This window comes from Podospora pseudopauciseta, chromosome 1, assembly GCF_035222475.1.
Source record: "Podospora pseudopauciseta strain CBS 411.78 chromosome 1, whole genome shotgun sequence".
NCBI lineage: Eukaryota > Fungi > Ascomycota > Sordariomycetes > Sordariales > Podosporaceae > Podospora > Podospora pseudopauciseta.
This window is the reverse complement of record NC_085892.1, coordinates 8,037,727-8,051,310: the sequence shown is the minus strand read 5'-3', so window position 1 is coordinate 8,051,310 and position 13,584 is coordinate 8,037,727. Positions and strand designations below refer to the sequence as shown.

Genomic DNA, 13,584 nt, shown 5'->3' with positions numbered 1-13,584 from the left:
CCAAGTTAAACCCACAGTGGATGGTGCTAAGTTTGGCGAGACCTATCTGCCACCACCACGAGGCTTATCTGGTGGAGCGATAGACGTACGGCGGCCGGAGTGCGGGAGGAACGTTTCCACCTTCCATTTGATGTTGGCTCAGCCGTCGGCCCCCCCTGAACGGGCGTGTGTCAACCCACGACTCGACGGAACGAGGGCTGATGGAAAAGGCTCAATGGCTGATGGAATCGAAGGGCTGCTACTGCTGCCAATACGCCCCCGCCTCCTTGCATGTTCCAGTGCGTTGTGTGAGCATTGCTCCTCCCTGATCGGTGTTGCTGAAGTCGATGGTGGAGCCACCGGTGGATGCACGTCGGACGTGCCCCTGACAGGCTTCCGTCTGAATATTGTGGGCTCTTCCCTGTTTGGGATGCGGATGTCGCAATTCTTGTCACTCCTGGTTGTGTGGGGCCCTCAATAAGACACCGCACAGGCCATGTGTGCCTCAGGCAGCCCGACCCCTTTTACAGGCGACGTGGCCAAAAGATAAAAGCACGTCCTGGCCCCAACGTCTGACAGCGTCTCCCCAGCAGACCACCCTCTTTTCCAAAAACGACACTCTGTCCTTTTGACCACGCAACGCAGCCATCCAGCTCCACCGCAGCCTTGAGTCACGAACAAGGCTTCCACTTTCTGATGGCCTCGTCATTACACGCAATGCGTAATCCTTAGCAATTTCCTTCTTTGACATATTTGTATTGAGGCTTCAGGACGGCACCTCCTTACAGTCAACTTTTTCTGTTACCACCCGCTTCTTTGTCGAACCCGGCTCCACCGATTGACAAAGCATACGACGCGACATAATCCTACAGAAACAACACGACAAACCTACAAGTCCTCCTTCGTGGTGCAAATACCCAGATACCCATCCCCACCAGCAATTCAAAATGGAGTCCTGGTCCACCGCCCACACCCAGACGCACACGCCGTCGCCGACAATCAAGTTTGAGAACTCGCCAAACGATTCTCTCCTGTCGACCCCTGGCGAGATGTACCCTTCGCTCTTTGGCGCCGAGTCATCCCCCGCTCCTTCCGTTATGGCGGACCCGACATCCGACGTCGCGATGCTGGCCAGCCTCGCCGCTCTCACCCAAGCCAACACACAGTCTCCGACGCCCGTGACCCCTTCCTCGACTGCCGGCACCCCAGAGCCAGAGAAGAAGCCGGTCAAGAAGAGGAAATCATGGGGTCAGGTGCTGCCAGAGCCCAAGACCAACCTCCCACCAAGGTACGATGATGCAATCATGTGGACCCATCGGGGGTCATTCCCCACAAATCATGGAGCTAACACCAGCTTTTAGGAAACGTGCCAAGACTGAAGATGAGAAGGAGCAGCGCCGCGTGGAGCGCGTCCTACGCAACCGTCGCGCGGCCCAGTCCTCTCGGGAGCGCAAGCGCTTGGAGGTGGAGGGTCTTGAGAAGCGCAACCAGGAGTTGGAGGCCGCTCTCGCCAAGGCCACCCAAACCAACGAGTTTCTTCTCGAACAACTCCGCAACGCCGCCAGGCTCGGTGCTGGGGCCGGGTCACCAGAGACCTTCGACGCCCTCAGACTCTCATCGCAACTCAGCTTCTCACAACCATTATTCGGCTCACAAGATGGGCACAGCACTCTGGCCAAGCCAGATTCCCTCTCAACACTTCACAACACACAAAACAACACTACCGTTGACCCAGCGGCCCTGACGCCTATTTCCGAGGTTGATGAAGAGCACGAGCTCCCAGCGACGGTCTCAACGCCTGTTGCGGACTCTGCCCCCGTGGCGAACGCTTCCCCCGATGCGACACAACATCCTGCTGAGATGTTGTGCCAAGACCTGCAGTGTCGGTCGGCGGAAGCACCACCATCGGCGTGGTTGGAGAACTCGCAACAACAGTTGCGCCCAGCGCTGGCTCTCTACTTACAGCTCCAATTCCTTCTCACTTCGACCTCGGCCCTGATTTCTCTCTGTCAGAGGCCTTTGATGCAGATCGCTATGTCCTTGAAAGCGGGCTTCTCTCTTCCCCCGGTTCCAGCACTTTTGACTACGATCATCTGGCTGGTGACGACACCGAAGCCTTCCCGTTCCAGGTCAACAACCTCGACTTTGACTTCAATGACTTCCTCTCCGACGACGCCAACCTCGCCCCCAGCCACGAGCAGCAGCCGCAGCAACCTACCTCCTGCGCGGTCGCAGACTCGTCCCTCCTCCCTGAGACTGAGACTTCTTCGGAAGATCCTTACCTGCAGCCCCAGTCTGGCGCGTCCCTTAATGGATGCGACGATGGCGGCCTTGCGGTTGGTGTCCTCTGATGGATTCACAGTTGACCGGGTTAAGGCAGGCGACGCTTCGGCGGCGGCAGCAGCTGACGGAAAGGAGCAGCAGCAGCAGCAAAGCGGTAGGCCAGCTACATGGCCGACAGGAGTACCACTACCGTCGAAGGAGGTCCTACTCACATTACTGTGGGTCCTCAAGGTTGAGGAGCGGAGACTAGAAATCCGCCAACAAGTCTCGCCCAAACTCGGAAGCAACTCGTGTGTCCCCAAGACAGTGACACCAACAATTAATAACCAGGCAAGACACTATGTCTTGACCGTAGTATCCAAGAGAAAACCGGATTCCCTTGAGGGCGACCGGAAGCGACATCGCTCTGAGTGACGATTTGTATGAAATATTTTGGCTTGGTCGGGTGCATTGGGGTTCAACAAAAGGCTCACATTATGGTGGAGGGCTGGGACCTGGCGTTGATTTGGGAAGCTCTGGAAGCGTAGCACGCTGCGTTCAAATTGAGCATGAATTGAATTTCACTTTCACGTGTTTTTATTGTCCCATTGAGATTTCTTGTGCTTGTTTATCGTGATCTGTTGGAGGAATGTAGATTCCTGCGACTTTTGAAGCCCAAGGAAAGCCGCGATTGTGCCCAGGGCATGATAGAAGACATCCATCCAGGTTAGAATTCGTGAATCCACCATATAGGTTTCGTTTCCTTTTCACGGGAGGGCTTGGAGGAAGACGAAGTCCTCGAGTTTTGCTGGGATTTTACGCATGAGATGTGACAAGGGCTGCAATATCAGGGCTTGGAACTCATGGTTCAATTCAGGCTAATAATCTTCAATGGCCTCGAAGAGCGTGATACTGAAAGATGAAGAAGCAATACAGTCTTGGTGATCCTGAACGCGTATTTTATCCTCCCTTGCCTGGCCCGTGCCCTTGTTGGCCTCAGGCCGCTGCCAAGTCCTTCAATATTATACAGGGCCAGTGGGCTTCCTTTGATAACCGCCATGACTTCTGATTGTCTGCCTCACTTTAACGACTGGCTCACAACGTGCAGTTACCCCTCCTTGCGGTGGTATCGATAGTGTTGTTGGTGGTGGTTGTGGGTGGTTGGCTTTTACCGTGTAACACCATCTCCCCCCTTCTCATGCTCGCCCACGAGCTTGATGATAGCTTCAGGCCTCCATTCGTCGGTCCTTAGGCTTGTCGGGGTGTTGCGCGTGGAAGGCTTGTAAAGCCGCCTTAGCTCCGTCGCTATAAAAGTGATCGAAGGGTTCCCACGTCTAGTGTTTCCTTTGAGGCTAACCTTCCTACTTGACCAAATATTTAACTTCTTCGCCTATCAGGGTCGAATCCATCACCTTTTCCACCTAGTAGTTTTCTGCCTTTACTAGCGCAGCTTCTCGCAGGACCTAGTTTAGGTCAGGCAGTGCCTGCCCGCTAGCGCGATAGGGCTCGATAAGGAAGACGTAAAAGGTATTATAGATTCGCTAGTGCTTAAAGAAAGTTAATCGGATAGCGGTAAGCGAAATTACCTTCTAGATTTTAAACGGGCCTAATATTTTCTTATTTAGCTTCTTAAAAGGTCGTCGCATTTTAATATATTTAGCGTTTAGTATTACTAATTAATCCTATTTAAATAAAAAGGCTTCCTTTTTCTTTAAGTCGGTTTACTACTTTATACGAGTACGAGCGTCCTTTAGAGATTTCCGCGCTTCTTAATAAACTTAAATTATTTAGTATACGTATAGCCTACTCGAGGGATTATAGATAATGGTATTTAAGGACGGATTATTAGAGGTAAGATAGTAACTATAGTTAGCGAAAAAAAGCGATATACCTATAGTTAATTTATAAACGTTATTATACGTAAATTCTATTATAGGAAGTAATTTATTTTAATTAATTATCTTATAATTAATAAAGATATAAAAATATATCTTTAATTTTTAATTAACGATTTCTATTTACCTATCTATTTAGAGGTAGAAGGCTATACTTATATAACTATTAATACCGACGAACTTTAGGAAGTCCTTCTATAGGTAAGCGGTAAAGTATAAGTCTCGATTAAAAATAATATTCGCCGGAATACCGTAAAGTCGTTAATACTCGCGTATAAAAATCTAAATTAAGTTATTAATCTTTTTCGCTTTTACGCGTAAAGATATAAAGTATATTATCTTCGTAAATATATTTATAATAACCTAAATCGAATTATATTTAAAGGATAATAGTAAGTCTATAATAAAGTCTATAGAAATCGCTCTCTATAGTTTCTAAAGAATCTTTATTAGTTAAAGTAGCCCGAAGGTATTATAGTAAAGGTTTTTATTTTATTAGTACTTTCGGTACTTACGTATATATTTATAAATATTTTAATCTATATTTAGTTATTAGAAATTACGCCGTATTAGGTTAATAATTTTATTTATTTTTAGGTAGCCGGCGACGGTTACGTATTACGGTTCTGGAAGACAGTGGGGCCACGAGGACTAATTAAGACTGGACCGCGCTATCGGGCGAGGCCCACGGTCTAGGAGATTAGACGGACCAATAAGATAGGGACCGGGGACCGCGGCGGGGCTTACGGTCCACGGTCTAGTATCGGCCAATACGGAGCGGACCGAAAACCGTATACAAGACGACGGTCTACGGTCTACAGGTCTATATATACGGAGGAACTAGCTAACGTAAATAAATAGTTCCACAGTATATAATTTAAATTATATTTACGGCATTTAATATTTATATTAAAATATTTTATTATATACTATTTAGCTACACCGAACTAGGATTATTTAGAAATACCTTTAACCAATATCCTTTTTAAAGGTTCTAGATAAGGGTTCGTTATACGTTATATACTTACTTTAACTCTATTATAAATAAATTAAAGGCGTTTTTTTATTATTATAGCCGGACCTAAAAACATTTAGATAGGAGACGTCCCGCCTAGCCTAAGCGCCGAAAGACCTTCCGCTAGACTTATACCCTCTACCGCAAAGCAGGTTATTAAGCGTTTTAAAGAGCTCGAGAACGAAGCTTAATAGACCCAGGAGTAGATTTTCGCTATCTCGGCTATATCTAAGTCGACTATTAAGCTTCCGGTACCGGAATACTATAGAGGAGAAAAGGTAAAACTTAAAGGGTTTTTAATCTAGCTTAAGACCTATTTTCGTTAATATTTAAATTAGTTTATTAACGAAAAGTCGAAAATAATTTTCGCGGCTATTAGGCTTAAGGATAGGGCTCTTATATAATTTAAGCCTATTTTTAATAATTATTATAAATAGAAGCCGGAGGATTAAGAGAAAATTATTATAAAATATTTCGAGAGCTATCGTACCTTTAAGGCTAAGCTTAAGAAGGTATTTAAAGAGTACGATAAGGTAAAGCGCGCGTAAAGTAGACTTTTAAGTCTACGCTAAATACGTTCGATAACCGACTACGCGGCTTAATTTAAGATCGATAGCCTATATAGCGCTATTAATAATAAAAGATTAATATAGCTTTTTTACTATAGCCTTAAAGATAAAGTAAAGGATAAGTTATATAAGGAGATAAAGCCCGATACTATCGATAAGTATATCGCTATAGCTATACAGATCGACGATTGGTAATTCGAGTATTATATAAAAAAGAAAGGAAGTAACGGTAAAGGTAACTATAGTAATAGCTATAGGAGATACTTTAATAGTAACTGCTTTAACGATAAGCGTAAGCGGAAATACCTTAGTATTAATTATTTCGATATTATATATTCGGGACCGATAAACGTTAATATTATATAGTAGTAAAGGCCGTAAGGCCGAAACTAAAGTAAAAATAACTTTAAGTATTTTAATTACGGTAAGGTAAGATACTTTAAGAAGGACTATAGGGCACTTAAACGGCTTAAATAAAAAAAAGAGATTATATTTACTACTATATCGAAGGGACTAAAGGTTATAAAGGTAGTAGTTATTAGGTATTAATAAAGTAAAGCGGTAAGCTCCGAGGAAAACTTTAATTAGTATATCGGATAGGAAAATATAGAGTTCTAGGAAATAAAGGAAATACTAAAAAGGCTAAAGGCGGAATATAAGGAAAGGGATCTTTAGATATAGGCCTTACGGGATTAAATAGTATAGATTACTACGGAAGTTACTACGGAAATCGCTAAAGGTAAGGGTCTCGCGTAAGGACTTACTAAATAAATAATATTAAAAAAGTAATATAGTAAGTACGGAATTACTATTTTATAGGATATATTATAGCCTATAAAGCTCTTATATAAAAGTTAAAAAAAATATTAAAAAAGCAGGAAGGTTATTAATATCGGGATCGCGAAGTTACTAAAAGATATACTAATACCTATATAGTATATACCCTATAAGGGAAATACGGTATAGCTTTATCTTAAGTATCCGGAGTATCGGAAAGTACTTTAGTTTTAGTATATTATATATAAATATATAAAATATTATTAAAATAAATCGCTATACGGCTACTAGCCGGTATATAAAGTAGGTAAGGAAGGTAAGCTATAGTTAGTTAAAAGGACTATAGCCCGGTAGGAAAAGGCCTAATAGAAAGACTTAAATGACTATATTTTATAAAAAGTTTAGAACCCGGTTAAACTAAAGGATAGCTTTTAAGTTATATAAATTGTATTAAAGTATATAAGGTATTACGTTAAATACGTAAATAGTTAAAATATAAACGATAGTATACGCTCGTGGAAGGAGGTAATACTAGGATAGTACTTAAACTTAAATTATATTATATATTTACGGGAGAAGGTTAAGTAATATTATTAAGCTAGGACGTCTAAAATTAAGTAGAAAAACCGCTATCGAGCGTAGATACGAAAGAATATTAAAGACGGAAGATAAAAGAAAGCTAGGCGAGTATAGTTAAAAGACTTTATATTACTAGTTAACCCGGAGTAAGAGGACGCTCTTAAACGATATAACCGCTTAGGAAATAACTTACGGCCCTTCGCGGGGGCCGTTAACCTTTAACGGACCACGAACGGTATTTTCGAAAGTATTAACGTAAAGCGAAGGTATAGGATAACGACCCGACGCTCGTTAGCGAGGTCGCTACCGTATAAAAAAGAGGTAAGAAAGATAAACGCCTTTAGGTTATTACGTATTAAAAAAATCTTTAAATAATAATATTAGTAAACGGTAGTATAAAGACGAACCTAATTTCGCTATAGTTCGTATATTAGGCCCGTATACTATAGAAAAAAAAGAAAGAATAGATCGTTATATAAAAACCATTTCTTACGTAAAAGGTCTATAGGGAAATATTACCTTTAAATATTATAGTCGAAGGAAAAATAATATTAATTATATTTAATATTATAGATATAGGACCCTCGAAGGATATAATCTTAAGGTAATTATAGTATAAAAATTATAATTTAAATATCGATTAGAAGGACGGTAGTTACTTACGATTAAAAGAGCCTTAAAAGTATTTAATTAATAATAGAAAATTAAAAGTACGTATAAAGTAAAGTATAAAATAAGTATCCTTTACGGTACTACCGTAAAAAGTATAGGAAGTAATAGTATATTCTATTAATATAGGCGGTAAGATCGAAAAAGTAGGATTAACGACGTTAGTAGAGATATCGGAGGTTAATAAATACGTTTACTATAATAATATAAAGAAAGGTAAGAAAAAGGCGGTACCGATAGAATATTAAGGATACTTAGCCTTTACGGCTAAGTATTTAAAGGGGCTTCCAGAGCGAGGACCGTAGGACTATAAAATTAAGTTAAAAGAAGGAGCTAAACTACGGCTATTTAAGGTCTATTATATTAACGATAAGTAAAGTAAGGAACTATAGAAGTACTTAGATAAGAATTTAAAGAGAGGGTATATTAGGGAGTTTATATCGCTAATAGGATATCCTATATTTTTCGTACTAAAAAAGGATAGTAACTTACGACTATATATAGATTACCGCTAGCTAAATAATAAAATAGTAAAAAATAATTATTTATTACCGTTAATATTTAGGTTACGGAGTTAACTAGTAAGGGCGTAATACTTTATATACTTAAATATACCTATCGGGTACGCTTATATACGGATTAAAGAAAAAGATAAATAGAAAATAGCGTTTTATATACCTTATAGTTATTTCGAGTATTTTATAATACTATTTAGGTTAATTAATATACTCGCGACGTTTTAATTTCTCGTTAACTATACGATACGGAAGTACCTCGATAAAATAGTAATATACTATCTCGACGATATTTTTATTTACTTATATATTCTAAAGAAATATAAATAATACGTATAAAAGATATTTAACGTACTATACGGAGCCGGACTTTTAATTAATAAGGAAAAAAACGAGTTTTACGTATAGAAAATAATATACCTAAAATATCTAATATCGCTAAGTAAGGTATATATAGAACCGAAGAAAATTATAGTAATTAAGGATTAGCCTACGCCATAATTATAAATATACGTTAAGGAATTCTTAAAGTTTATAAATTTCTATCGGATATTTATCCGGGGCTATATAAGTATTACGAGGCTACTTAATTACTTAATTAAAAAGGATATAGAATTCCGGTAAGGGTAGAAAGAAGAGTAGGCCTTCTAAAAGCTAAAAAAGGCTATTTTAAAGGACCCGGTATTTAAATTACTAGACCCTAATCGACTATTTAAAATCGAGGTAGATATATTAGACTATACGATCGGTAAATAATTAGGGTAGCGAAACGACGATAGTAAGCTATACCCGGTAACTTTCTTTTCGAAAAAGCTTAAGAAAGTACGTTAGAACTACCCGATCTATAATAAAGAACTACTTGCTATTATCGAAGCGTTCGAAGAGTAAAGGCTATACTTTAACGGTACTAAGTATAAAGTATAGATATATACGGATTATAAAAATCTATAGTACTTTACCACTATAAAGGTCTTTAACGTATAGTAAATACGATAGTTAAAGTTTCTTTCGGAATTTAATTTTTAAATTAACTATAAAAAGAGTTCGGAAAACGTTAGGGTAAATATACTTAACCGACGAACTAACTACTATAAGGATATACCTAGAAAATTACTACTATTACTTAAGGAAGCGCCGAATAATATTCTTAAATATCTATTATAGCCGTAAATAAAGTATTACGTAATATATTATAAAAAGGCTACTTTTAGTAAGTACTAAAGGAAGTTAAGTAATAATATTATAAAGTAATATTAGTAAAAAAAGCTAGAGCTATAAAGTATCTAAAAAGATAATTAAGAAAGACTATAGTATAGGAATCGAGCGTACGTAAGGCTAGGTAATAGGATAGTATTAATAATAAAGATTTACGTATCGAAGCTCGGAGGATATATAAGTATCGCTAAAACTATAGAAAAGATTAAATAGTACTTTAATTAGTTAGGGATTAAAGACGACGTTAAAAAAGTTATTTAGTTATACTATATATATAAAAGAACGAAGGTTACGAAGTATAAGCCCTATAGATTTCTAAAGCTACTATTAATAATAGAACGGCTATAGAGTTTAATTATAATAAACTTTATTACTAAATTACTAAAGTTTAAAGATATAGTAACCGGCGTTAAATATAATAGTATATTAATAGTAGTCGATAAGCTTACTAAATAGGTATACTTTCTGCCTTATAAGGAAACCTAATCGGTAAAATAACTAACGGATATAGTACTATAGTATATTACGATAATATATATATAACTAAAGGAATTTATTACGGACCGCGATACTAAATTCGTATCGAAGTTTTAAAAAGTATTAATAACGAAGTTAGGGGTAATAAGTAAAGCGTCTTCGGCCTACTACCTTTAAACGGATAGTTAAACGGAACGGCTTAACTAAATCGTAGAATAATACCTATAGAATTATATTAATTTCGAGTAAAACGATTAAGTTAAACTATTACCTACGGCACAATTAGTATATAATATATTATTAATTAAAACGACTAAAGCTATACCGTTTTTCGCGAATTTCGGCTACGAGGTAAACCTACGGCAGGGACCTACGGTTAAGGTACCTAGGGCTAGGGTTAAGGCAAATAAAATATATATACTTTATAGTAAGTTTAAGTAAAAACTAGAGTTTATAAGGAAAAGGATACGGAAATACTATAATATTAAAAGGCTCGAGGGACCTTACCTTAAAGAAAGAGATATAGTATTTCTTTCTATACGTAATTTATATACTAAAAGACCTAATAAGAAGCTGGACTATAAGAGAGTAAAACTATTTAAAGTTAAAAAAAAGATATTAAAGACGGTATTCGAATTAGAGCTACCTAGTACGATACGTCTACGGTTATATACTTTTTACATTTCACTTCTGGAACCCGTACTATACGTAAAAAAGGTTAATATATAGGTAATAGCGGAGGACGAAGAAAAAGAGTATAATATGGAAAAGATATTAGATTTACGGTTTAATAGAGGCTAATTAAAGTATTTAGTTAGCTAGTTAGGATATCCGGCTATAAATAACTTATAGGAACTATAGGTATACTTTAATTACTTAAATAAGTAAAAAGAATTCTATTAACGATATCCGGACCGACTAAAACTTAAGTAAGTAAAAAAGATTTAGCCCCGGCCTACAGTTAAATACTATAAGACGGAGCTAAAACCTCGATAGGAATCGAACCTATACCTTTAACGTAGTAGCCGACGTACTATATACTATATTACGAGGTTAGAAGGTATAAAGGGAACTAAATATAAGTAATACTACGCGTTTTAGGTACTTTAGGAAGTAGAAGGCGTACCACTAGCGGTATCTAACGTAGTAAAGAAGGAAAGACTAACTACGCTAGGATTAAAGAAAAGATCGGAAGGCCAATTAAAGCCTAAGGAAGGGTCCGGGACGTAAGGAAACTACGGAACGGTATCTTAAGCGGCGTCCGGCCGCGCAAAAATACCCGGCGAAAAAGCAGGGGGCGCCGTAGCGGTAGACTATACTACCTAGGCATTTTCCTTCTAAATACCCCGCGCAAAGAAACGTTCCTTACAAATACGGAGAGAGCGGTATATTCGTTTTACCCGGATAAGCTAGGTAGTTAGTTACGAGAGTTAGTCTTTAAGCCTTTACTCCTTACGCTCGAGCCTATTTTACTTTTCTATCGTTCGGGTTACTATCGAACGGTTAATTATAATATAAAAAGGAAAGGAAAATATACCTATAGGCGGAGCTAATATTAAACCCGTTATATAGAATTTTACAATATACGTACTCGGCATACCGTAAGGACTCGGGAGCTATAATATAAGGGGTCCCGGAAGTAAAATAGGTAAAATACGGCATTACGGTAGTATTATAATAGCGGATTCGAGAGGTAAGGGCGAAAGACTATTTAGTTTTATAATAATATTTCTATACGCGGTTAAATATAATAAATAGTAAAGTAAAGAAAGAAAGAAAAGACTTATAATATCGTTAGCGGTAAAAAAAAACTAGGCTATAGGGGCTTCGGCCTAGAGGGGGAGTATTATATTACGGTTTTGGAAAATAGTAGGGCTACGAGGACCAATTAAGACTGGACCGCGCTATCGGGCGGGGCCTACGGTCCAGAAAATTAGACGGACTAATAAGATAGGGACCGGAGACCGCGGCGGGGCTTACGGTTTACGGTCCAGTATCGGCTAATACAGAGCGGACCGAGGACCGTATATAAAATAACGGTCCACGGTCCATAGGTCTATATATACGGAGGAACTAACTAACGTAAATAGATAGTTCCGTAATATATAATTTAAGTTATATTTACGGCATTTAGTATTTATATCGAGATATTTTGTTATACACTGTTTAGCTACACCGAACTAGGATTATTTAGAAGTGCCTTTAACCGATATCCCTTTTAGAGGTTTTGGATAGGGGTTCGTCACATTACGTCGTACTTAAACTTAAAAATCTCGTTATATAACGCGGAGTCGTTAGAAATCTTTAATAAGTTATTATAGTATAGTAGGCTATTATCTATATATTTATTTTTAAGTAATATAGTTAAATCCTTTATATATTTAATATTTTAGTAAATAACTATTTTAATCCTAATAATAAAATTATTATTCTATACCGGTATAGCTAGAATATTAGCGAGCTTTATTAACGAAATTAAAAAGGAAGGTCCTTTTATAAGTAGTAAAAAGTAATAATTTTTTAGGACCGAAGTAATTAGCTAATCCTTATCTCCCCCTTTCTTAGGTTAATATTAATCGAGTTTCGAAAGTACGTCGGCCTTACCGTTAAAACGTTTAAAGCGATATATAATAATAAAGTTATAGGCTATAAGCTCCTATATTTACCTTACTTAACATTTATTTAAGACTTTTATTATAGTAAAGTATATTAAGTTTTAATAGTCGGAGTATATTTTAATATAATACTCCGCCCCTTTAAAGTATCTTTACTATTTTATAAAATAGTCGACGATAGTTAATAGCTTTTTATCGTATACTTTATAATTTATCTTTAATTTAATAAACTTTTTAAAGTAGAAAGTTATTAAGTAAAACTTACTATCGTTCCTCTTTTAAAATATTATTTTTTTTAGGGTAAAGTTAAACGTATTTATTTTTAGGACCGTTAGCTTTGCCGGGTCGAAGTAAGTAAGGATAGGAGTAATAGTAAAGGCCTTTTTAAGCCTATTAAATACTATTTCTATAGTTTATATTTACTTTTATTAACGTATATCGAGCTTTAGGAATACCGTAAAGGCTTAAGTAATAGTAAAGAACCCTTTAATAAAGCGTTAATAAAAATTAATAAAGCTAATAAAGGATTAAATAGTTTTAAGTATAGTAGGTCTTTCTTAATTTAAAATATAATTTACTTTTTCTTTAAATATCGAAATCTTATATTTAAAGATAATATACTTAAGGTATTCGACTTACCTTATTACCTATATATATTTTTTTATTAAAATAATAAAGTTATTTTTTTTTAGCTTTCGTAGTACTTCTTTTATAAGCCGGTCGTACTCCTCTATAGTATCGGTATATATAAAAATATTATTTACGTAAGCCAGTACCCCTATATTAATTAAATCGCTAAAAATTCTATAAACTATAGTTTAGAAAGTAGCTAGGGTATTAATTAGGCTAAAATATATAACTGTAAACTTAAAAAGGCTATAGCGGTAGCGGAAGGCCGTTTTCCATTTATTTTTTTCTTTAATTTATACGAAATTAAATCTACTTTTAAAATCGATTTTAATAAAGTATTTAGCTTTAGCGAAGCGATTTTATAGCTTATTAATAAATAATAAAGGA

The 13,584-nt window shown here is 37.2% G+C and overlaps 1 protein-coding gene across 1 annotated transcript; it reads left to right on the top strand.

Annotated features, from left to right (window-relative positions):
• On the top strand, window positions 1-2,835 carry HAC1 (transcription factor that binds to CRE motif). The gene is made up of 2 exons (XM_062908766.1): window positions 1-1,267; window positions 1,341-2,835. The coding sequence occupies exons 1-2, from the start codon at window positions 927-929 to the stop codon at window positions 2,674-2,676; spliced, it is 1,677 nt and encodes a 558-aa protein (XP_062771909.1). The 5' UTR covers window positions 1-926; the 3' UTR covers window positions 2,677-2,835.
• The last annotated feature ends 10,749 nt before the right edge of the window (window positions 2,836-13,584 follow it).

Coding starts and splice junctions, on each gene's coding strand:
- HAC1 (XM_062908766.1), top strand. CDS start 927: ATGGAGTCCTGGTCCACCGCCCACACCCAGACGCACACGCCGTCGCCG. Junction 1,268..1,340: donor AAGACCAACCTCCCACCAAG/GTACGATGATGC, acceptor ACCAGCTTTTAG/GAAACGTGCCAAGACTGAAG.